Here is a 24,421-nt window from a genome sequence, read left to right as displayed (position 1 = left end):
TCGATGTGCCTACACATACGCATGACCTATCCCCACTTTAAAATTAGTTCCAGGGAGTCATTTTCATAGATTCCTCCTATCCACACTTGCACTGTGTTTTCTGGTAGTGGTCGCTGGGGGTCATGGGGATGAAATTAATGAGTCTTCCTCGTCACTGCTGGTTGACCTCTCATCTCAGCGCAGACTCATAAGCTTTTCAGCTTCTGCTTAAAGCGCAGATTCGGTTTCAGTTGATTCTTAAAATGTTTCCTCTTTTCTATCAGGAACTGTTTTTCGTGAGGAATCCCAGAATTTCCTGCCTCAGTTTCTTTGCAAAATAGGTAGTGGAAGATATCGCACCTGTCCCTTACTTGTCTTATTTACTAAAGTTCTTTTGGCTGCCTTTCACATGCCCGTTAGCCTATCTTATCTACTAAAATTCTTTCAGCCTCCTCTCACTACTACACATCTTTGATCGTTATTGTCGCATCAACTCCCTTTAACAAGTCTTTCAGGGCTCCCTTCGTTGCATTTCTTTTCAAAATACGCAGCGTACATGCCTAGAACCCAGCGGGCTGCCACCCAGCGGCGAGCCGCGCCACACCCAAAATGGCGGCGGCAGCGCTCCGCCTCCCCTTTGCCGTCACACCAAGATGGCGGCGGGGCGGGCCGGAGCCGGGAGCGGCCCCGGAAGCTTGGTGGCGCTGGCGGAAGGGGACGTGCAGCGAGCGCCGGCTGGGCTCGGCCCTCCCGCCGCGGCCACCATAACAGGGCGGCGCTGAGGGGGCAGGTGAGGGGCGGCGGGGCGCGGCGGGGCCGCCCGGGGGCGCGGTGGGGCCCTCCCGGCTGCGGGCGGCCGGGCCCGGCCTGGCGCCGCTGTTCTGAGGCCTGCGGCCTGACAGGGCCTGAGGGGAGCGCGGCCTGGGGAGGTGCAAAATCAGCCCCAAATCAGCCCCTCGCCCCGGGGCAGCGCCCCTCTGAGCGCGGCTCTCTGGGCTGGAGCTGCTCGTCCCTCAGCTCGGGGCTGGGGGAGCTGGGCAGGCCCCGTCGGTGCGGAGAGGGGGGCGCGGGGCGAGCGGTGGGCGGCAAGGCGAGGTGTCGCTGCGCTGCTCCTCGCGAAGTGAGCTGAGGAAGATAAAAATCGTCCGACTGCTTCTTTACGCGTTGCTTTATTTTTGAAAATGAGGTCAGCTTGCCAGGGGAGAACAAAACGGTAAAGGTGCGCCTTTGCGGAGTAGAGCCCAGAGGAACGTGTGTGTTTAGCAAATCCTGTCTCGTAGGTGTTCTTCTTCACATGTACTTCTAGGGAAGAGCCAAACTACCGTCCAAACTCAGGGCTAGTCGTGTTAGCTGCCTTTAAATCTTACAGGATGCTTCTAGGATTTTCCCCATTCATTCTGTTCTACTTGTTAATATCTTTCTCTTCTCTTACCTTTGATTATAGTTCTTAAGTCTTTCTCTCTGCTGTACTTTAAACACCTCTCTAATCCCTTATGTGTCTGTATTCATCTAGGCTTATGTTGTATCTAGTTCTGTTCAAATGAAGTGATTAAATGACATTTGTTTGGAATCCATGTAATACTTGTTTTCATTAGAATCCAACATCAAAAGTAGTTCGACTTTGTGGATTTTAACTACATTACAGTACCATATTATTAACATCTCAAACTCTTCCCACGTGCACCAAAAAGAAATGTAGCATATGTATTGACAACAAATTTAGAGTCTTTAGTTTTGGCTGGAGAAGCCCTAGCTAATTAATAGGAGTAGATATGTTTCATGCTACTCACTAGCAGAAGGTGCCAATTAAGTTCTTTTAATATTGCCATTTAAAATGAAATGAATTACGACAACATACAGTTGTTAAAGTGCATACAAAAATGTGTGAAAGCACATGCTTTTCAATAATTAGATTGTAGGGAAGCTGTTAATATTTCTTTTTTTGTTTTTTTGTTAGTGTATAAATTATGTTGGAGAATGCAGTCATTTTTCATGTTCATGAAATGTTTTTCTGCTCAGGTGCCACTTACGTGTAACGTGAAGCAAATACTATGGTGTATTTGCATCACAGTGAATTCTGTAACAGAAACATCTCTTAAGTTTTCCAAATTCTGTCTTTTTTAAAACTTGTTTTCTCTCACCCATTGGATTTTGCTATTCAACCTGTTAGACAGGTTTACTGAGTTAATGGTGCTTTACCCTACTTAGAAAGCATTCCTCAGCTAAATAGCAGTAATAAAGACATTTCTCTTGCCACTCATCTACATAAGATGTTAACTTAGTTATTCTGATATTAACATTGAGTTAATGTTATTTCTGCTATGTGTTTGCTACTTCCTACAATAAATTTGTATGCTTTTAAATAAAACCTTTTATTCATATTTCAGTCTGTGTATGCCAGTATGTGTGCTGTGGGACAGTATAGACACAAGCACGTTAATTCAGTAAAGCGAAGGGGGACAGAAATCCTGCGCATTGCTGCTGAGGCAAAGTGTTTCAGTTTTTCTGGGACTTTAATCTTTAACTAAGCAACCTGAATATTTTAGGTAGTGTTCTAACCTCCAAGAGGAGCTGATTTGAGGACTTCTGATAGTCCTTTGTTTTTCCAAGAAAGAACAGTGGGTGCCTGGCTTTTCTAAAAGGAAAATGGTTTGTTTTCTGCTAGACAGAGGCCTTGTGCTGTTTCACTGGAAGATATCTAGTAGATATTCGGTAATCTCTCCTTGTGATTTGCCTTGAAATAGTGTGTGGATGGTATCTCTGAAGACACCATCACACAGAGGAATTGATCTCTGATTAAACCCGTGATGATTTTTCTCCTGATCTATTTGCCTTAGCTCAAACGGTTGGGTCTTTGTTGTTTCTTAGAATCATAGAATGTCCCACATTGGAAGGGACCGAAGAGGATCATCAAGCCCTACTCCTGGCTCCATGCAGGACCACCCAAAAATCAAACCATATGTCTGAGAGTGTTCAAACATTTCTTGAACACTGGTGGGCTTGGTGCTGTGATCTGAGGAGCCTATTACAGTGCTTGAGCACCCTCTCAGTGAAGAACCTTTTCCTGACATTTAACCTTAACCTCCCCGATGAAGCTTCATGCCATTCCTTCAGGTCAGCAGAGAGAAAAGAGATCAGCACCTTCCCTTCCACTCCCCATCATGAGGAGGCTCTAAATCCAGGAAGTTACGACTGAGACCTCGTAACACCAGGCAAACTACAACTTGCTCAAAGAATTTTTCAATTTTAGTTAATTCCGTTCAGCTGTACTGGAGTTTTTCTTTATTTGCAGATTTTACTTTTTTTTTTTTTTTTTTTTTTTTTTGAGAAACTAAGCTTAATCTGGTCTGTCCTCTACTCTGTCCTTTTTGTCTTTCAGTTGCACTGAATTTGCATAACGTTGTGAACGTTTCCTTTCTTTAGAAATCATTGCAAATATGGGTCCCAGGCGGAAAAACGTGAAACCGTGCTCAGTGAACAGAGAAGGCTCTGAGTCTACCAAAGCTGATGAGCCAAAAGACTACATGAACCAGCTTTCTCATGAAGTGCTTTGCCACATATTTAGGTGAGCAGCTTATTGGAAGTCAATCTATTTATTATTATAGTGTTTTCTATTTTGTTTTCTGATCTCACCTGCATTGATGCTTGTGTAACCTATTAGAAAGTGTAGAGGTACTGTGTGTACTACTGGATAAAAACTAGGTGAGAAGGGGGGAGAATTGGTCTTTCAGTTCCAGAGTTTATTTGGACACTAACTTGTGAATGTCATGAATAGTAGAATGACGAAGAACTAAAAAAAAAATATTTAATTTTGTTCACAAATGCGGGATGACAAGTGTTTAAATATTGATTTTAGTCCAGAAATGTATCTCAGGTATTACAAAGCTGATATGCATATTATTTTGAAATTGTTGTGCCTGTTTTGTAGTAGATGCAGAAGGGAACTTGGATGAATGTTCTCTCTCCTACACCACAACTTCAGGATGTTTACCCATACCGATGATATTCAAAACATAGTGACTTACTGACAAGTTCTTTAAAAACAGTAGCTCCCCCAAAATATTTTCCAACTAAGTGTGCTAGTATGTACTAGAAAATGAAAATATCTTTAATTGAACTGTGGAAAAAAATGTGGCAAATAGTTTGGTTAGCAGCATTTATTAGAGAACTAAAGCATCTCTCCACTTTAATATTGTGTTTATACCTTAAATATCCTATATTCAGCATCAAAAACTGGTGGTTCCTTCTCTGTAGCCAGATCTCACGCTATTAGAGTACTGTCTGAAAATTCCATTTAAATTAATATTATTAGGCATTCAAAACGTACGAATTCATGTAATTATGCTTGGGATGTTTTTTAGTTTGGAAAAGCCGAAGGAATCCACATCTGATAAACCAGAGGGGTGTTTTTTCCTCTCCCAAAGGTACCTTCCCTTGCAGGATATCATGTGCATGGAATGCCTGTCCCGGAAGCTGAAGGAAGCAGTCACTCTTTATCTGCGAGTAGTGAAGGTTGTGGATTTATGTGCAGGCCGTTGGTGGGAATACATGCCCACTGGTGAGTAATGCACTCACTCAAGAACTGCATTAAAGTGGTATTGAGCGAAACTGGCTGTTATTTCTGCTGACATACACAGGATGAATTTTCAGAAGCAGGAAGAAGAGTTAGAAATTTAATTTTTTTTGACTTCTTGTGATGTTTGGATGTCTTCCTTGAGTATGTGGTTTGGATAATTTATCAGTCTGTATATATACATGTGTGCGTGTTGGATATTTTTGTAGCAGAAATGGGGAATCTTGTAGCAATCTGTAAATACAATCTATGTTTGTCTGATTATTGTAAGGGGGTTAATCCAAGAAGAGGCTGTTTACATGCAGGCAGGAAAAAGTACAATGGAATGAGAGAGCAACTCATCTGCCACCAGTTAACAATGTAAGAATAAATAAGTTTTGATATCACACCTCAAGCCATCTTCAGAACAAAAGACAAATTTAGCAACCTAGGTCAAGTCTGCGCATATTAGGGTTTCTCTTAAGGTTTGTTGAGGGAGAGAGCTAAAATAAATGTATTCTGAAAGTCAGAAGATCTGTGAAGTTAGATTTATTAGGACTGGTATTATATAGATGGTTAGGCCTAACCTAAGACAGATGTAAATACAGTCTTTAAATACTGTCTTAAATTTACTCATTTTAAATCCTTATCTGTTGTGTTACGTTAGAATAATCTTTCCTTAAGAAACTGTCTCATTTCATTGGGAATTGTGAGTTCCGGTGAACAGTGACACAGATAACTAATCTAGCTAGGTGTTTTTGAACCATGTAGTTGATAAATGGAATTCCCAAAAAGATAGAGACACAAAGCCTGTCTGCAGATTTGCTCTTTCTGAAATGAAAGTATAGTTAACTCTGTAGTCATGCAGCTACTTTAAAAGAAACATACAGTGGGACTGCAAAATTCAAGGCAGAAGAGTATGTAGGTCATAACTTATAGAATCTGGAAGTGGAAGACAAGTTATTGCTTCACTGAACGCGTCTTTTGACATTGTAGAATTTGTACTACCATATTAAGAGGACAGCGTATTTGGCTTTCCCGTTACAGCTAGGTGTCTGCTGTTACACAAATACCAAATCTGTTGTTGTTATCTTAGGTTTCACTGATTCCAGTTTCCTAACGCTGCTGAGGAAGATGCCAGACATTGAACAACTTTATGGTCTTCATCCCAGGTATCTTGAAAGACGCAGAGTCCGTGGCCATGAAGCGTTCAGCATTCCTGGAGTTCTAGAGGCTTTGCAGGCCTGTCCAAATCTGTTGGTGAGTGGCTAGATTCTAGATTCAGAGAGAACCTCCTTCAACAGCTGAGATGATCTGTGTTAACAGAAGAAATGTGGCAGAGCATCATTGCCAGTATGTTTTCAGGGCTTTCTGTTCAGACCTGTTTTTTATACTCAGATCTGACTGTATTATGCAGCGGTTAATTGTGACTCTATTCGCAAATGTACAACTAGCTTGGAATCAAGTACTATTTTTAATTGCACCAGTAAGAATCACAGGTGATGTTAAGTCCAGCCATGAATTTAAAGTCTTATTCTTCTGCGTTTTAAAAGATAAGTCTTGCTACAAATGTACAGTAAAATGACACACTGCATTATATCTCTTGTTACTGAGAAGTTTACTTGGCTAATAGAATATTGTTGCTTAAATTGGTATAAGAGCGTTTGCTTTGCTTCTTTTTATCCAGGGTGTTGAAACCTCTCATTTAGAGCTGGTGGAAGCTATTTGGACATATATGCCACAAGTTCATATTTTAGGGAAGTTTCGTAATCGTAATGGTGCTTTTCCAATCCCTCCAGAGAACAAGCTGAAAATTCCTATAGGAGCTAAAATTCAGACTTTGCACTTAGTAGGTAAGTGTTTAGTGCTGAAGTGGTTGGCTTCCACGCAGGTGAATTTTAAAGCTTTGAAAATTTGTGAGATTGTCATTGTTTTTGAGAGAGGAATTTTTTTTGGAATGTGTCATTTTTGAAACATTAGTTAAAATATATGTGATGGCAGATCCAAAGTATAAATTCTTTAAAAAAAAAAAAAAATGTTGACAAACTGAGATGAACAGCTTATGTTTAAAATCTTTATAGCTTTTATTACATGCCACATAGCAAAGAAAACATTCTGCTCTTAAAGCCAGAGTATTAATCTAAAGAAAATTACCCTAGAGTTTATAATTCTCAATGCGTTGTGTAAAATGGTACCCTGTATGAACTTTTATTTTGTTTATACGTTATTAGGGGTGAATGTCCCTGAGATTCCTTGTATCCCAATGCTGAGGCACCTATATCTGAAGTGGGTGAGACTCACCAAACCACAGCCTTTTAAAGATTTCCTTTGTATCAGCTTACGCACTTTTGTAATGAGGAATTGCGCAGGTAAGAGCGGCTCATCTGTAGAGGGGATGTCTTAGCATGTAGCAAATCTAGTAATTCTGTTAAAACTGCATAGGTACCAATTAACTGCAAATGGAAATCTTACTGACTAGATTCTGAAGAGTTGTTTTATTTGCAGTGTTGGATAGAAATGTCCTCTACATTATTAAATTATGTAGTTCTGTTGACTTCTTGATCTAGAAGGATTTATGTGGACACGTTTGAATTCTTTAATGTGGTATGTTCAATTTTGTTAACTGAGCAACCTTTGGTCTATATTGGTCTGTTCTACGCAGGACCCACAAATTCTTTGAAGTACGTTCCCCTAGTGACGGGCTTGGCTTCTGCCCGAAATTTGGAGCATTTAGAACTGGTTCGTGTTCCGTTTCTAGGAGGACTTATCCAGCATGTAGTAGAAGATAGCTGGAGATCAGGTATGGAACTTCTTTTATTTCGTACTTTAATTAGATAGATAAAAATAAAAAATGCTAGCAAATACAGGAGATATGAAGCTTAACTTTTTTATCTGTAGCATAGCCTTCCTTAATAATTATTTTAAAGGTGTCAGGTTTGGAACTATGGTTCTGGTGCTAAATATTGCTCTGTATATAGTGCTCTGTATTGAATACTGTTTAATCTTTTAACTGTAATTACTTCCAGACTGATATGTTAACCTTTCAATTGCATTTGTTGGTGAGTAGAATGGGCAGGATTGGAGGAGCGTTGTTGCAAATATATCTTTAAATGGATTTGATAAAAAAAAAAAAAATAAAAAATGTTCTGTTAATTCTCTTGTCAAGACAACGCTGGTGGAAATATGTAAGGCTTAAGGATGTTATCTATAACTGAAATGAAAGAATGTTTTTTTGCCAGGTGGTTTTAGGAATTTGCACACTATAGTTCTGGGAGCTTGCAAAAATGCACTTGAAGTGGATCTTGGCTACCTCATCATAACTGCTGCACGAAGGTATAGTCCTTCAGATCTTTCTTTTCCCCTTTTTTTTTTGAAAATAAGATCTAAGTAATAAGGTTCAAGAATATGAGGAAGTAGAGCAACCTTCAAAAGTTTAAGGAATGAGTGTTTGTAAATGTCACGTATTCTGTTGCTAAAATAACATGGAGTTCTTTCTGCTTCTGAGTCACTTTGTGTCTTAAGCCTTGTTCTTGAACTTGTATATGAAAAGCATCATGCTGTTAGTCTCTCAACTCTGATATTGCTATGTAACTGCAAAACTCTGCTGTAAAGATACAAATACCCTCTTATTCCTGCTATTTTTGAAATAATATTTTCGTTCTGATACCAGAGGGCATCTTCTTGAGTGTTTTTTTATGGTAATTGTGGTTTGGCATGCCTTTTAATGTGAACAATTCTTGGTTGTGTTCAGGTTGCATGAAGTGCGGATCCAGCCTTCCTTGACCAAAGATGGTGTTTTTTCTGCTTTGAAGATGGCTGAACTGGAATTTCCACAGTTTGAAACTCTTCATCTAGGATACGTTGATGAGTTTTTACTACAGTGTATGACATTTTTTATATACGTAATTATTTGACAAATGCAAGAATTAAATGATGTCTTGTTGTTGTCTTTTCAGTCATTTTCTAGGAGTGATTAAAAAAAAAAATTAATGTACCCTTGGTGAGGCTGCTGATCTCATACAGCAAAATGTGTTTTGTTTTTTTTTTTTTCCACTTCCTGAAGTACTTACTGAAATTAGGAAAGCCTCAGTTTTATTGAAGTGAAGTAATAAGCTTGATCCATTTGCAAATTGGACTAAAATAGGAAATTAGGAAATCATGCTATTAAGGGCAATTTTCTGAAGTTTGTTACTGTATTTTCTGCTGTTTTTTTCCATAGGTAAAATGACAAATGGGGACTTGGTGAAATATGGCTTGGCTGATGTGGTTGAAAATCCAGGAATTATTACAGATATTGGTATGAAAGCTGTAAATGAGGTTTTTTCTTGCATCAAGTATCTGGTCATTTACAACTGCCCACATCTACATAACCCAAATAATTGGATCACAGGTATTGCACGCTTTTTGAAATTTCAGCAATACTATGTGTGAGCGATTGCTCACATCTTGAGCTATTCATCCTGAAACTTAACTTTTAAAACACAAAATCCTCTTAGTGGATAAGCATAATTAGATATTACAAGGAAAGGTTGAGGTATTGAAATGTACTTGCAAAAGGTGTTTAATGTCCTTTGACCACATGCATACTTTGTATATAGAAATTTCATATACAAATGTAAACATGTTTATTTGCACTGATAGGCGAGGAAGAAATCAGTATTATTTCTTTTTAATTAGTATTTTAAATATAAAATTCATCATAAAATTGGCAGCATGTCCAGTTTTTGAAATACATATTTTAAGTATGTGTATTTTTATTTAATGCCTCTTGAATGCACATTCTTTCAGGTTTGGTGGTGAGAAGATAGTCAAAACTTTGGCCCCTTGGATTTTATTTTCCTTTCCTGAAAGCTGGTAAAAGTACTAGAGAGACAGTGACAAATAGAATGGGGTTCTTGTCATGCGGATGCTGACACCTTATGAAATAGAGATGAAAATACAAATTTATTTTTGTGCAGTCATTGGATAACCATAAGATGATAAAATGACTTGTGACATTACTCACAGGAACTCTACAGAGGACAACCCAATGTTACAAACTAAGACATCCACAGAATTAACTTGTTTTGCTCTTTACAATTTGAAGGTTGGTAGAATATGAAAAACCCATGGAGTGATATTAAAACAGATTTTTTTTTTCCTCACACTACTGCTTATTCTATTTTTTTCGTAAGTACAATTGACGAAGAATGGTTTGGAACCATAATGATGCTGGTAGTAGTCAAAGCTGGAGATACCAAAGCTGCCTATTCTCAGATCTGGAATGAGTATAAAGATGAAAAACTGAAATAGCAGTTCTTAAAAAAAAAAAAAAAAAAAAAAAAAAAATGCATCTCTTTTCTGCAGATCATTCAAGATGGACCCGACTGGTTGACCTCACACTAGTGCGATGCCATGCGATAAAGCTAGATTCTTTTAGTCAGTTCATTGAGTTATTGCCAAGCTTAGAATTCATTTCTTTGGACCAGATGTTCCGTGAACCTCCTAAGGTGTGTATTTCGATGACTGCTTTTTATTTCGGCCTGGTCAGTTGAAATACGGTGAACTCTAGCTGTTATGTATGCTTTTAAGTAGTAATACATTAAATAGCTTGGTCAATAAATTACTTAGGTTGCAGTTGCTATTATCATGTTTTGTTAGGGAGAATGATGCTTCTTTTGAAGATAGAGTAGTGATATTTATGATGTTTGTGACCAGAAAACATGACTCGTGTTGATTCCGTGTTCTGTTTAGATCTCTGCTGCTTTTTCAATTTTTTGATTTTATTTATTTTTTTCAAGCATAAGGATTTGTGTAAAATGGTGAGGGCTTTTTTATGATATTGTAGTGGGTGAAATGGGGGGTATTGTTCCCCTACTGGAGTGCTTTCAAAGCTTGAGAATTTCATTTTTAATGTTCTTTCTCTCATACTGTAACACAAATCTTTGTAACAGCTGTTGTAACATAATGAAAACTGCTTTCTTTGATCATAAAATTTATCTTGAGGCTACTGCATTCCAGGAAGACTATATGATCTGCTATTTCTATTGATGTAATATGATCTCATATCATATAATTCAATAAAGTAAGATTTTATGCCTTATGGAGTTCCCTTTCATTCAGAGTTTAACAGAGAAGTGAAAGTTTTCTGGGTTGCCAAACTTAAGACACTTCTGCAATGTGTAGCATAAGCAAATATTAGGAAGTTTCCCAGTTCTTCATATGCATGTTGGTTGCCTATCTTGGGTACTACTGACAGAATGCCTTTTCTGTTGGTATTAGAATATGTTATGGGGATAACCTATTGCTGTTTTCAAATCTTTATAGTTGCTCTTTGCTTTCAGGGTTGTGCTCGTGTGGGCCTAAGTGCAGGTACAGGAATTGGTGTCTCATCTGCCCTGGTCAGCAATCAGAACTCCAACAATGACAATGACAACAACAATAACCACCAAAACAACAACAATCCCAACATCCACCACAACAATCACCAGCACCCAAATGACCAAAATGAGGAGAATGAGCTGCGGCAAGATGGGCAAGCTGAAGAGCAGCAGATTGCAGCTGACGGTAATCTGAGATCTTTGTTAACCTTTGGGGGAAGTAAAGGTATTTGCATTGCCATTTACGTAGAGTCCCATGTAAATGAGAGAAGATACTGGTATGTGTTGAAAACTCATTACCCTTACAGTTCCTGGTATGTAGCTTCTTTAATCTTTCTAACCTTTTTTGAGGGCTGTCTGCATATTTCTGACACTTCTTTGATAAAAGCTATCTTTCTATTGTATCAAATAGCTGGTTTAGGAACATGACAATTAAATGACTTGCGGCAGTACAGATGTTAACAATGTGAAATTTCAGTGTGATGCTCATCCATGGATGTGTGAAGTGTTTTCTAAGCTCTGCTGGTCAGGTCTGGGACAATGTCACAGTGTCAGTGTGTTTTTAAGATTTCCCAGCAAGGGCAGAAATCATTGGAGGGAATGAATATGTAAATGCTGTTTGTACTGCTAACTGCAGTGGAACAAGGCTCTTTGAAGAGTGGAAAATCTGGAAGAAGTAAATCCCCAAAATTAGGCTGGTGCGTTAGTTAAGGAAAAAATGTAAAATAAGTCTTTGCAGGGCTTCAGTGTGCAACCTTGAGGCTCCTTGAAGGAATCAAAGCAGCTGTTATTTAGTTCTCAGTGGCTCTTTGAATCTCCATGGGTGCCGGTTGTATTCTACTTACGCTTATGGGCTCTGTTCCTTTTATTTCCTTGTGTTGACATTATGTCAATCTTTTCAGCATTAAATGAGATGGAGGAGGTGGCACCAGAAGAAGGGGTGGCTGCAGGGCAGGGCCACAACGATGTCCCTGCTCACAGTCAGGCTATTGTTCCTATGGATGTCGATGAAGAGCAAGCAGGTAATATTTTGGTTTTGGAAAGAAACTACCTTTTGGTATCCCCTTCCTGAGGGGTTAAATTCTTCAGTATAAGCCTGTTTTTGAATGGTTTTCTTCAGCTGGGATGTCTGATACATTGGAAATAAAGATGCTAGCACAGCTTACTGCTGTGAATAAATTTATTCTATTTTAAAGTCTGTTTTGCATTCCCCAGTTTTCTTCTGCCTATGTAGTAAAAGATCTGGATATTAAAGTTTTATTTATGTGCTGAATATAATCAAAGGCTCTGAAGGCCTGAGTAAGCTTGTGCTGTTCCGATACTGACCTCACTGGTGTACTGACCTCACTTCTTTCACTGCAGTGCATGGAGTCTCTTTTTTGCATTTTTTAAGTCAGAACAACTTGCTTCAGTATTCATTTAATTTTTGTTAGTGACATCTGTAAGGCAGCCTTGAAATCTTTTATAGCCACCATTTGCTGGACAACATAATTGTATACTAAATATGCCAACACCATGAAGTAGCATACGGGTATGCTGGATCTGTTTGCTTTCTCAAGATAGCTCCTGAAAAAGGTTATTTAACTTCATATTCTTGTTCATTTACTGTATTAGTCACAGGTAGATGTGTCATTGTGATTGAGTAACTATTTTAGTTAGTAGGCAAGAGCGGTAACTAACAGTACACATTTATCTTCTAGGTTTCTAGTAATTCATGCTTTTCCTTTGCACCTCTACTGGTGGGATTAGAAGGGTAACTTCAGATGTTCTGGCCTTCATTTCTGTCCTTGTGGTGGAAGTTTCAGGAACTGATTGTAATACATAGTGCAGTTACTCTTAATGATTGTGGAAGAACCTTCAAACTATTCCGAAGCAGAGAATCTTGACTGTGAAAACCCGTATTTTGTCATGCATTGTGAATCTTCCAAACTTTCCTTACCAAACTAGAATGTCTGGTGCTGAAATGCAGTGATTTGCTCTTCCCATATCTGGGTTTTAATAAAGGAGACACAGAAAGGGTGGATAAGTTGAACGAAATTCATCTTGTTACTTTTTCAAGTGATTCTAAAAGTTCTTTGGCCCTTTAATCTATGATTCACTTATTTTTATGTGAACTGTTGCCCTTCTTTTTTCAGGACCAAGTGGTATTCAACCTGTTGTAAAACCAGCGCCTGTTACTGTCCATGATTCAGACAGTGAGGATGAGGAAGAAAACATGGGAAATTCAAGAGCCTGCATCACTAACAACATTGCACAGAATTACTCTGATGGAGAGGAGAAAAACAGAGATCCAGTGGAAATTAGAGAACCTTCAGGTGTGGAACAGTTGGGTGAGGGCTGGGCACTGCTGAGCAAAATTTACTCTTTAAGATTCAGTCCTTTGGGCCTGTTTGGTTCTACTCCATTGTGTTCTATTCCATTTTATTCCTTATGGTTCAGTTCAATTTACAGTTTTGTAAAAGGCATGTTTATTTGCCACCTTCTCTTTCTGTTGTTAATATCCAATCCAGAATGAAGATGCAGGGACACCTCTCTCTGAGTTCTGATCACACAGTTGCTGTACAGAGACAGATAAAAAATAATGGTGCTGCGCTACTCTGCAGGCAGAAGAAACCTTCTACTCTTCTGTATTTGCAAGTGCACATAATTTATCATGTATCTGAAGACAAATTTGTAGCTATGTTGTCTTTATGATTCATCTGCCAAAGCATTGCTGCTGATAGAAAAAGTGACAGTTGTAGCCATCTTCTAGTTCTTACAGGCGCTGTGGGAGGGGACACTTTAAAGGCTACTTTACTTTGATGGGAACTTTGCAAGTTAGAAAGAATTCTCAGGGTGATGTTTAGTACTCTCTGAACCTCTGTACCTCTGAAAAGCGCTCATGTTTACTGTTTGTGTATATATATATTTATTAGTGGTATAAATATTATTATGACTCCTTTGGAGTCAGAGGCTTAGAGCTTTGTAGTAGGATGATAACTATAGAGTTACTGAGTTGTCATCTCTTGTAGAGTTTACAGCTATTAGCTGCACATCTGTGGTGCTGTCAGAGTTCTCTGTCTGATGCCATGTGACGTACTGCTTTCCAGCAAAACAGATGATGTACTGTTCTAAGTGGTTTCATATGCATGTAAAACAGGAGGAAGTCAAAGTCAAATTATAAGTAATTGACAGATGAAGTGCATATGGTCTTAAGCCTTGGTCAGTATTTAGCTAAGCAATTAGCATAAAAGTCCTGCATTGTGAATGACCGAGACATGTACTGGTCTAGTACTGATTTCATTTCTGCAAAGCCTGAGGCAAATCAAGGCAGCAAAGTATCTTCTTATAACCAGCATACTCTCTGCCCATCATCCCCACTGTCATTTTAGTACATTTCAATGAGGCTGTAGGGCGCTGTGCTTACAGCATAGATGTCAGTTCTGTTTTGGGGCTTGAAATAACCCGCAATAGTGACAAGCTGCATTTGGAGACAATTGAAATGAACTTTTATAGAGCCAATAATGATTTTGGTGGCTTGGTTTAATGTAATTAGCTGAGAGGATTAAGATAGTAGACATCTGAGTTCCAACTGTGATTTGTATGTTGTTCGCTATGGATTTTTGTTCATCTGCAAACTGAGACTAGTACCTAGCAACATCGTGTTTTGTACCCAGAAGGGGAGCTAAGGATTGCTGTTGAAAACAAAGTTTAGTCACATCTATGTTGCTATCTAATTCTTCAGATTTATTCTTCATACTTAAGAAAGCATAAACCTAGTATTATCTCTATGTTTTGTTAATATTTTTGGGCTTTGGCCTTTTTAACCAATTGATTTGTCAAAATGTTAGCATTTCTGGCAAATATTTACTGGGAAACATACCAGCATACTACTATAAAAATAGCTGCAAGGCTTTATAGAGATTCAGCAACTGCTGGAACTGCTATTAATTCCCATATCATCAGAAGGAGTTGCGAATAGCAGAATAGTCCTGTCAAGATTCGTTATTATCCTCTAGGCTACCTTCTGTTTTAAGTAGTCTAACAGAGTAGCAGTCTCTATATATTTGAAATGTGTATTGGGTTGTCTCATTGTTCTTTCATGCTTTACTTACAGTGAGCGGTAAAGGCAAGACACCACTGCGGAAGAGATGCAGTGTCAGCCAAGTGGGCCAGGCAAAGCAGTTCCATGCTGAGGAAAGCAGCTGTGAGAAAGGTTGTCAAGTAACAAGTGAGCAGATTAAAGCTGACATGAAAGCAGCAAGTGACATGCCTGAAAAGAACAAAAGCAAGGATTCTTACCCGGGTTGCAGTAATGCAACAGGATCAACAGGAACATCCAACTCCTGCAGTGGTGTTTCTCCTAGCCCTGACTGTGCACAGACAGCTGGTAGCCACACTGCTGGCACCAGCCCAGCAGCTGCAGATGAATCCAGGCAATGTGTCTGCTCACCTAGTAAAAGTGAAGGTTCCAGTGAGAGAGAGACTGAGGAGAGCTCTGTTTGTTCCAGGTGTTCCTGCTACAAGCCACAGGACACACAGTGGAGGACTAGTGGGTGTTGTGATGGGGAATACCCATCCACGAGTGGAGCCTGTGGGAACGGACCAAATAGGTCAGATTTTGCACTTAGGACTCTGCCAAACTGTGGTTCTCCAGGAGAGGCAAGTGATGAGAGGACTAGTGGGAGTGCCTGTGGGCCTGCCAGTGGGGAGGAGAGCATGGGCTCACAGCAAAGGAGCTGTGAGCTGAAGTATAAAGAAGAGTATCCTCGCCGACCACTAACAAGAGCTAGAAGCAAGCTGTCACATGTCCCTCTGGTGTCAGAGTCAGGTATGGCCTATATGCATACGTTCATTTCCGAGTAAACTACTGTGCTGGCATGAAACAGTATTGAACAAGAGCAACAGCCACAGGTAATACTGAAGTTAAACATGAAGTTTACTGATTAATAATATAAAACTGTGTTGTTGTCAGAGTATTGATCTGGAATGTCTGACTTCACTGCCATAGCTAGGTAAAATAACAAATCTCTGTAAAGAATGCTAGTGACTTTTTTTTTCTCCATGCAAGTATTTCTGTATGTTATCCATACATACTAAACATTGTTTGATTTACTCATTTGAAAACCAAATGCAACTTCTTTTGACAGCATCTCTCTTCCTGTGAAGGCTGTCATTCATTGAAACATAAGACTGCCTCCCCCATTAAAATTCTCCCTTTAAAAGGAAGAAGACAGCAGGTATGCTCAGATCTTAGAAAGAAGGCAAAAGTTAATAACTAATACTTTATCAAGCAATAAAGAAAGCCGTGATTATGATTGAGCTATAATACTGCACAAGCTTGTGCACATCCATATTGGACTTTACTTCCAGGTTTATTAAGGCATGATGATCAAATGTGTTGAAAATTGTCTTTTTATTAAGTAAGTTCACTTTTCACATCATCTAAAACGTATGGAAAAAAAAAAAAACAATAAGATAAAATCCTGATGGGCTGAAATGAAGCCAGAAATGTTGGGAGAGTAGAATTAATGTAAGGGATGAACTTGCTGTTTCTTCCGAATATGCTTGCTTGCCAAAGTAATCATCTTAGTTCGGCATAGCACAGTTTTGTAATTACCTCATATATCCAGGATTCTTTCCTGAGAATATCTGGCAAGTAAAATGAAATTTAAAAATTAAACGTGTAATTACAGAACTGTATGCATTGGAGGTAGAAAGGATCGATAGTAGATTGATATGTCTGTTAACGTGGAATGATTCAACCACAGCATGTCCCAATATCTTTCCAATTCCCCAAGCATTAGGAAAACCTAAATCACCTAGGAAGTTGTTACAAAGCTGAATGCGTTTCAGCTTGAAGAAATGATCTTGTTTTTAAATTTAAAATGTCTGTTTTCTACCTTGTTCCATTATAACCAGATATTAGTCTACAGAAATCAAAAGAAAATATTTCCTCCCTATCCTTGTCCATTACCAAAAATAACATTAAGTCAGTCAGATCTAATTATTACTTCATTGAAGAGTTGGAAATGGTTTTTCCTTGAATAGCCTAAAAATGTGCCTTAAATATCATTGCTTTCTATTATTCTGGCATAAATTAAACTGATTTTCAGCTTCTGTAACAAACCTAAGTTTGATAGTATAAATTGGTTTCTTTGTAATTATTTAAACAGTGGAACAATAATAATAAGTGAATAATAAAGACAGTGAATTATTTTTTTTAATTACCACTTACTAGCTGGCTAAAGGATGATGTGTAATTTTAATTTTTACCTTAGTGAAAATGCAAGCTACAATTTTTCTTGTAGTATTTTTTTTTCATTTAGACTTGTTTTAGTTTTTACTTGTAGTGAAGCAAGCTTTTCACATGTTAAAAGCATTTTGTATTGAACCTTCTGTAAGGCCTTGGCCTGTACCTTGAACAATTCAACACAAAATTGGAAAATCCTACCAATGTTACACGTAGAAAGTATTTCTCTAACTGTAGATACTCTAGGAATTGTTAAAAACAAACAAAACAAAAAACAATAGCAACAAAACCAACCAAAACCAAACAAAATAACCCCAAATCAAAACATGGGAATCATCATTCATGGATATCAAGCTACTTAACATTGCATCTTTCAGTCTGTGGATTCCTTAAAGAATTGGCCTGAATTTTGCAGCTCGTTGGTGGAATTTGATGTTAAATAGGAAAAAAGAATTTTGAATGTTAATAGTAATATAGATTGGAGTAAATATTTTGTCTCTAAAATTTTGCACTTTTATCTTGATTATGAATTGTTGTAAATATGCCATCTGTTTAAACAAAAACAAAAGTTAAAGGAAGCTTCATTTTAGTAAAATTTACATTCTTGATCTGTCAATCACAGAAAATTAGTTCTAGGGCATATTTTTTGTCTTGATGTAGGAAGTAAGGGTTGTCATCTATTACAGTTCTTTCAATTTTATGTTTTAAAATCAAACAGGAAGTTGATATCATAGATATAGGTAATGGAGCAAGAAGCAGCTTGGGAACCTCTTAAGTATTTTATACATGGGCATTGTTTGCAATATCAGGAAAAAGTTGGTGACAGTTATATGGAACAGATTTTCAAGTAGTTTGGGGATATTTCTACTATTTAAAACTTTGAAGTTATTTTGGTTCTTGCATTCATTAAGAACATTGTTTGCTGCAGAGAACGAAGAGTAACCTAACAACTCATTATTTGTTCTTTTCTTGGCTCCTCATCTCTGATTTTGGACCAGTAAGTTCAGCAGTCCTGTGTTTTCGTCTATGAACAGTGCTTCCCCCTCTCAGGTTATTATTCTTCACAAATGATTCAGAGCAACAAACCTGAACGTGTTTTTTTGGTGCAAGGAAAAGATATATAGTTGTTTGCAGGACAGACAGGTATTTTGATCTAGTTATGTAAGAAATAGGTGTACTAAATGACACTTTCAGCTAGGAATTGCCTCTATGGTTGTTCTCCTGAAATGCAAACAGAGAAAAACTTCTTCTGGTGTTCTGTTTTCAGAGGTGGCCAAGCCAAAGCCACGGCAAACCACAAAGCGGAAAAGGACAGCTGACAAGTCCACAAGCACAAGTGACCCAGTTATTGAGGATGATCATGTTCAAGTAAGGTCTCTTCCTCACCTGGTACAGGTTTATCAGCTGGCTGTGCTCATGAACAATGATATGGGAACACAAGCTTGTCTTCTTTGTAGGGCCAGATGATGTTGCTGTTCTCTTTTGTCCTATCTGTACAGAGGAAAATTCTGTTAGGCACAATGATTCTCTGACAGGCTTGTGAAGAGCAAAGTACAAGCTAAAGCTAAAACTGAAGTTTGTCAGATGCTCGTAGTTATAGTGCTGCATGAAGTCATGCCTTCCCGTACTGTTCTTGATGTGCAGGGGGAAATTTTATTCTTTAGCATTTATTTTTGAAATGACAGCATAGGCTACTGCTGTTAAAGGAAATATGGGATATGTAATTACCTCTGGATATATCAGCTCAGCTGTTATGTTGCAGGCTAGAAGTTTTCTTAGTGTGTGAATAACAGATAGGTGTTACTTAGATTTTTCTAATAGAAATTGTGCTTTCTGATATGACTTCTATTTAATCTTGTGAAGTTTTCTTTTGCATTTTGTGATGCTCTGATCAGCAGGAAGACTCCTTATTGCCAGTAGGAGACTAGTCATCTCAAATGCCTGTTGTGTACAGAAGCTGTGTTATGTTTATTAGTATCCAGTCAGTATCTTTCTGTACTTGGCAGTATCCTTTACAATTCAATTTTATTTTCTTTATTTTTTCCCTGAAATAGTTTTTTTTTAATTATTTCTTATTTTCACCAGGTCCTGACTTTGAAATCCAAAAACCTTGTTGGAATCACCTTGACCAACTGTGGAATAACAGATTTGGTACTGAAAGACTGCCCCAAAATGATGTTTATACATGGTATGTAGCTAATGCTATGCTTGTCTCAACCATCTGGGTTTATTAGAAGCTCCTGAAGGAATTAAAGTTACTCCATTGTTTGTTTTATATTTATCATCTGCTTTGCTACAAGTCAAACTGATGCTGAGAATTACTGCTTCTCAGTTTGATTGTCCCTTTCCTTCTAAGCTGTCTGATATTTAATGAAGATTAGTATCAAAAAATCAACAGTTGAAATTATATGACATCTATGAAGATAGAGATGTTTATTGAAGAGAGATAAAACAACAATTGGGAACAGATGAAATGAGTTCTAGAACACTTTGTTTTTTCTCTTATTTCTTCCTGCTTCCCTGGACTATTTAGCTGACATACTACCTTCCTTACTGACAAGATAAGAGTCTATTTTCAATTATGGTATTTAAGATACATTAGATTCACATTCTGGGTTGTATGACTAGTCCTGTATTGAAGCATTGGGTCATTTATTGTTTCCTTCAACACCTACACTAAACAACGTGTTCTCTTCTGAAATGAGGTATCTACTTATCAGAGAATGAAGGAATCTTTTTTTAATTTATTTTGGAATATTTCTCTAAACGTGCATTATTCTTTAACAAAATTTTGATGACACGAGCATGATTACTGGAAAGAAAATAGCTTTCCTTTACATTGCATGACTTTGTGGTACTCTATATTTGATTTGGTTTTAAAGTCAGTGATTTTCATTTGTGGGGATACACAGTTTCAAGTTTTTTGTGTTTTTTGTGTTTTTTTTTTTTTTAAAGAAACAAAGGGAGAAAATGATTATTGTTAGATTAAATTTGTCATGGCCTTTTAAAAGGACTCTTCTAATAGGTTCACAAATGAAAAATTTGATCATGATGGGGATGAAATAAATAGCTGCTATATTTCTTTAAATGTACTTAAATTGCCAGCTATCCAAACCACTTCATTAATTTTTATTTACATTACTTGTTTGTCTTCTTTCAAATCAGTCTGCTCAGAAAAGCCTGTGAACTTCTAAGGTCTTTTCAGTAGTATATTTATTTTGTTTTCTTTTGATTCTTTTAATTTTGTTTGCTTATTTATAGCTACAAGGTGCCGTGTGTTGAAACATTTAAAAGTAGAAAATGCACCAGTTGTCAATCGGTTTGACTATGCTCAATGCAAGAAGTTAAACATGGATCAGGTTCTGGATCAGATTCTCAGGATGCCTCCGGAAAGAAACCGGATAATTTATCTTCGTCCAATGCAGCAGGTATACAGCCAGCTTTGTTTAATCATGAACAGTGATGAAGTTCTACCTGTATTCTCCCACCTCTCCTGGCTTCATATGTTCTTCAATTAATGCAAGAAATGGTAGATGGTACAATAACTTGTTTATTAAGGCTATCCCATCAAAGCTTTTATTGTAGATTCCAGAACTTGAGTGATACTGTATTTTAAGACTATTTCCAATTGTCATTGCATTAGAAGATGATATAAAAAAACATAATGCATAGGTATCTGTAATCTTTTACTGATACAACAGCAGTTAATCTTTTTACTGCCACTGAAAGCTGCATCTTCTTTGGGTGCTAAACAGTGTTGCAAAACGGTTGTGGTGCTGGGAGCTACCCTTTCTTCCCACAGATTACTTGTAGGAGAAGTAAACACTGACATTTACTTGTTGAGGTCATTTGACAAGTAAATAAGAGAACTTAATTTAGGTTCCAAAAATATTTTTTTTTGACTTTAACACTCTCCCTGGGACATTCTGTGTTATACTGCAGTGCTGCTTCTCTCATGCAAAGTAATGGAAGTTTTTGGGTTGATTTGTCTGACCAAGGGAAGGCTGATTTTGTATAAAAAAAACAGCTTTTACATGTCTTTGTTTGCCGTCTTTCACAGGTTGATACATTGACTCTTGAGCAAAAGATATTTAGTGGCCCTTATCCATACCACATTTGCATAATTCATGAATTCAGTAACCCACCTAATGTCCGCAATAAGGTGCGCATTCGGAGCTGGATGGACACAATAGCAAATATTAACCAGTAAGTACTTGCCCCTCAGTAGCTTTACAGAAAAGATACTCAATCCTGATTCAAAGATACATTTAGCTGCAGATTACAGTATTCTGTTATCCGAGTAAGAAAAAAAGTTTGGCTAGTGAAGTTTGTGTTTTAGATGGTGTGATAATATAATTTCAGTATATACAGATGTATCTAATGGAAAATGTAGATTAGATAAATGTGGTCATACAAAAACTATTGGAGAATTCTTCAGCTCTATTCCATACAGCAGTAAAGCAATTGAATGTTGAAGGAATCAGGATGGTTGAGGAATATCTTCAAATCAGAAGACAAGTTTCTTTTATTAAAAAAGAGAAAAGACCGGTTTGCTCCGAGAAGTAATCGTAGTTTCTGGGGAAGATGATGTGCAGTCAATTTCAGTTCCTTGCTAAGGAGCAAGAATTCCCAGCAACAGGGACTTGTACACAGTGGCTGTTATCCAGGTACTTTAAGTCAGTGTTTCCATTATTCAGATTTTCCACTGAAATGATTAAAAGGACAAATGCACTTTTGAAGTTTTATTTTAACTGCTTTCCTCATTTATACAATACATATTCTCTGTGGTTACTCTCAAAGGTGAAGAGTCTTACAGGAGAGTTTCTATGGATTCAGGCTTATTAAAGTAATGGTTATGTGATAGGGTCTCCCATTTGGTTCTTCCTCCTCCCCAGTTCACATTTCCTAGCACTACTGGCTGTAATCTTTTCATCCTTCTCTCTAGAGAGCTTATTAAATATGAGTTCTTCCCTGAAGCAACACGAACTGATGAAGACTTGAAAAAATACACCAAGTATCCTTGGGGACGAGATATTTACACTTTAGAAGGTGTGTGTTTATAAAGACCTGAAAGCTGATGCTCTATGTCTTGCTAAGATAAGTAACTCTGAGTGCATCATATTATAAGAGACAGGAATAATAACTCTTATGAGGGAAGTGGAGAACATTTGACAGAGTGGAGGAATTGAAGGGAGGAAGTCCATTTTGACTTGATGAAGGGTGCTGAAGCTGCGGGTGTGCCACTGTCCTCCTATTCTCATCCTGTCTCTCTTCTAGGCATTGTGGATGGCGCCCCTTACTCCATGATTACTGACTTCCCATGGTTGAGATCACTGAGGACAGCAGAGCCAAACAGCTATGCCAGATATGACTTTGAGGATGATGAGAGAAGTGAGTAGTCTTTTTTGATGTGTTCAAAGAACTTTAATTTGTTGCTTGGTCTAAAGCTGACAATGCACGTTACTTCATTTTCTATTATTTCACTACTTTACTAGAATAATCTTGGAACGTCCTTTGTTAGAGATATTTTTAACTGATGTGGTTTTATATATACTTACCTAGATTCAGTTCTAAGGGATGAAGCTCAAGAGGATGAGAAATGTATAGCTCTTCTGGCTATACATTTCTCTGATTTTTTTGAAACTGATTCATAGATTCAATGACTATAATGTATATTTGATTAAAAGGAGTAGTTAGTTTAAACACAACGTTAAAGACAAAAAATAAAAGGCTGCTGCTTCATCCTTAATTGCTCTTGTTTGTAAAACATTTAAGTGATCACTGAAACAGGTAACCTAAAACCATGTCAGGTAAGTCTCAGGAGTGAGGTTCTGGGATTCCTTTTGTCCACACACATAGGGACTTAGAGTATATTAAATAAGTATTGGAGCTATTGTAAAATTTAAATATGGGGAGGGAAAGGCAGAACAAATCTGTGAATTCCTTTGTAGGAAATTAATAGTTTTTATTCTTCTGTGCCTTTCACAGCTACTATTTATGCACCCCGGAGGAAAGGACAGTTGTCTGCAGACATCTGTATGGAAACAATAGGTGAAGAGATCTCTGAACTGCGTCAGATGAAAAAAGGAGTATTCCAGCGTGTGGTGGCTATCTTCATCCATTACTGCGATGTCAACGGTGAACCAGTAGAGGATGATTACATCTGAGTGGATCCCCCACCTAACTTTCATCTCCTCCTAAGTTCTGATTGGCACTGCCAGACGAGAAAGCAGGTGGATTCTTTCTGAATGCAGAGCATTTTCTTGAAACACATACACATACTTTGCAGTTGATCTCACTCAGTTTGGGAAAGAGTATGTAGTAAATGTATAATGAAAAGTAAAAATTGTATACTAAGGTTTGTACATAGAGTAAACAAAAGAAAAACTTCCTAATACTGAGACTTTATTTCATATGTTTATACAATTTAATTTAAATTCCATTTTAGTGAAGGCAAATAATTAGAAACAGGGAAGAATATTTGAATTCTTCAGCCCATGCAATTCATAGAAGTATTTTTTTCTTACAAACAAAATCCCATTTGCTATGTTCAAGAGAGTCATCAGAGTCTCTTTTAATCTGTGCCTTTTTCTTGAGCATTTAAGAGTCCAGTCTGAGTAAACCTATTGAGCACAATCTTTGTGTCTTGTGTGCATTTTTCAAAGGGAAAGAATTATTCAACAGTTGTTGTAAAGAAGGCCAGAAGCTAGAAAGAATAGCGATCTGTGGTAGTTTCTAGGCTTCGTAAAAACATTTTTGGGGAAGAAAAAACATTTGGCACCTTAAAAATATGTTCTAAAGTTGTTTATACCACTAGATTTCAATGTAATTGTTTGACTTTTGTAATATGAAAAATGCATTACTAATTTGTTGCTTCCACTCTCTATCATAAATATGCACGTACTAACTGGCTGAAAGCTGATTTTGTCTTTAAGATGGGAAAAGGTATGTGTAATTACTGACATGGCTACAACTATGAAAAGCACACGAGTCATCTGACACAGTCAGCTTTCAGGCTGATTCACATTCAGCTCATGAATGCAGATTTTCTATACAGTCAGTAAATATTGCCGTGCTTTGTCCTTGAATACTTGTTTTTATCGAGGTTAGAAAATGCCTCTCATTCCCACAGTATTCATAGATGTTTTGTGTGGATGTCCAGAATTTGCTGCAAGTCCTCTATGCAGGTGTTGCTCACTGTATATTCCACTGAAGTCCTTTTGATAGGTATTTGACGTGTTTATGCAGATGTCATTTGACATGTTTAATGCAGATGTCAGCAATAACAAGCTGAAATTA

General features: G+C 37.7%; 1 protein-coding gene across 6 annotated transcripts; it reads left to right on the top strand.

Annotated features, from left to right (window-relative positions):
• Window positions 1–700: 700 nt before the first annotated feature.
• On the top strand, window positions 701–23,758 carry FBXO38 (F-box protein 38). Of its 6 annotated transcripts, none has more exons than XM_032196754.1 (22): window positions 701–769; window positions 3,403–3,544; window positions 4,404–4,537; window positions 5,628–5,791; window positions 6,219–6,384; window positions 6,763–6,900; window positions 7,194–7,331; window positions 7,771–7,864; window positions 8,283–8,413; window positions 8,751–8,921; window positions 9,878–10,020; window positions 10,855–11,077; window positions 11,793–11,912; window positions 13,026–13,205; window positions 14,987–15,700; window positions 18,390–18,490; window positions 19,208–19,310; window positions 20,384–20,550; window positions 21,183–21,328; window positions 22,068–22,171; window positions 22,400–22,513; window positions 23,111–23,758. In XM_032196754.1, the coding sequence occupies exons 2-22, from the start codon at window positions 3,417–3,419 to the stop codon at window positions 23,287–23,289; spliced, it is 3,558 nt and encodes a 1,185-aa protein (XP_032052645.1). In that variant the 5' UTR covers window positions 701–769; window positions 3,403–3,416; the 3' UTR covers window positions 23,290–23,758. The 6 variants fall into 6 exon arrangements, with proteins under 6 accessions (XP_032052645.1, XP_032052651.1, XP_032052646.1 ...); XM_032196755.1 differs by lacking the exon at window positions 701–769 and adding an exon at window positions 1,082–1,198; XM_032196758.1 differs by lacking the exon at window positions 701–769 and having other exon boundaries at window positions 3,450–3,544; window positions 4,420–4,537; window positions 5,704–5,791.
• The last annotated feature ends 663 nt before the right edge of the window (window positions 23,759–24,421 follow it).

This window comes from Aythya fuligula, chromosome 14, assembly GCF_009819795.1.
Source record: "Aythya fuligula isolate bAytFul2 chromosome 14, bAytFul2.pri, whole genome shotgun sequence".
In the NCBI taxonomy this organism is placed as follows: domain Eukaryota; kingdom Metazoa; phylum Chordata; class Aves; order Anseriformes; family Anatidae; genus Aythya; species Aythya fuligula.
The sequence above is the reverse complement of the archived record's forward strand: the minus strand, read 5'-3'. Positions and strand labels throughout refer to the sequence as shown.

Coding starts and splice junctions, on each gene's coding strand:
- FBXO38 (XM_032196754.1), top strand. CDS start 3,417: ATGGGTCCCAGGCGGAAAAACGTGAAACCGTGCTCAGTGAACAGAGAA. Junction 11,078..11,792: donor GCAGCAGATTGCAGCTGACG/GTAATCTGAGAT, acceptor CAATCTTTTCAG/CATTAAATGAGATGGAGGAG. Junction 22,514..23,110: donor CTTTGAGGATGATGAGAGAA/GTGAGTAGTCTT, acceptor TGCCTTTCACAG/CTACTATTTATGCACCCCGG.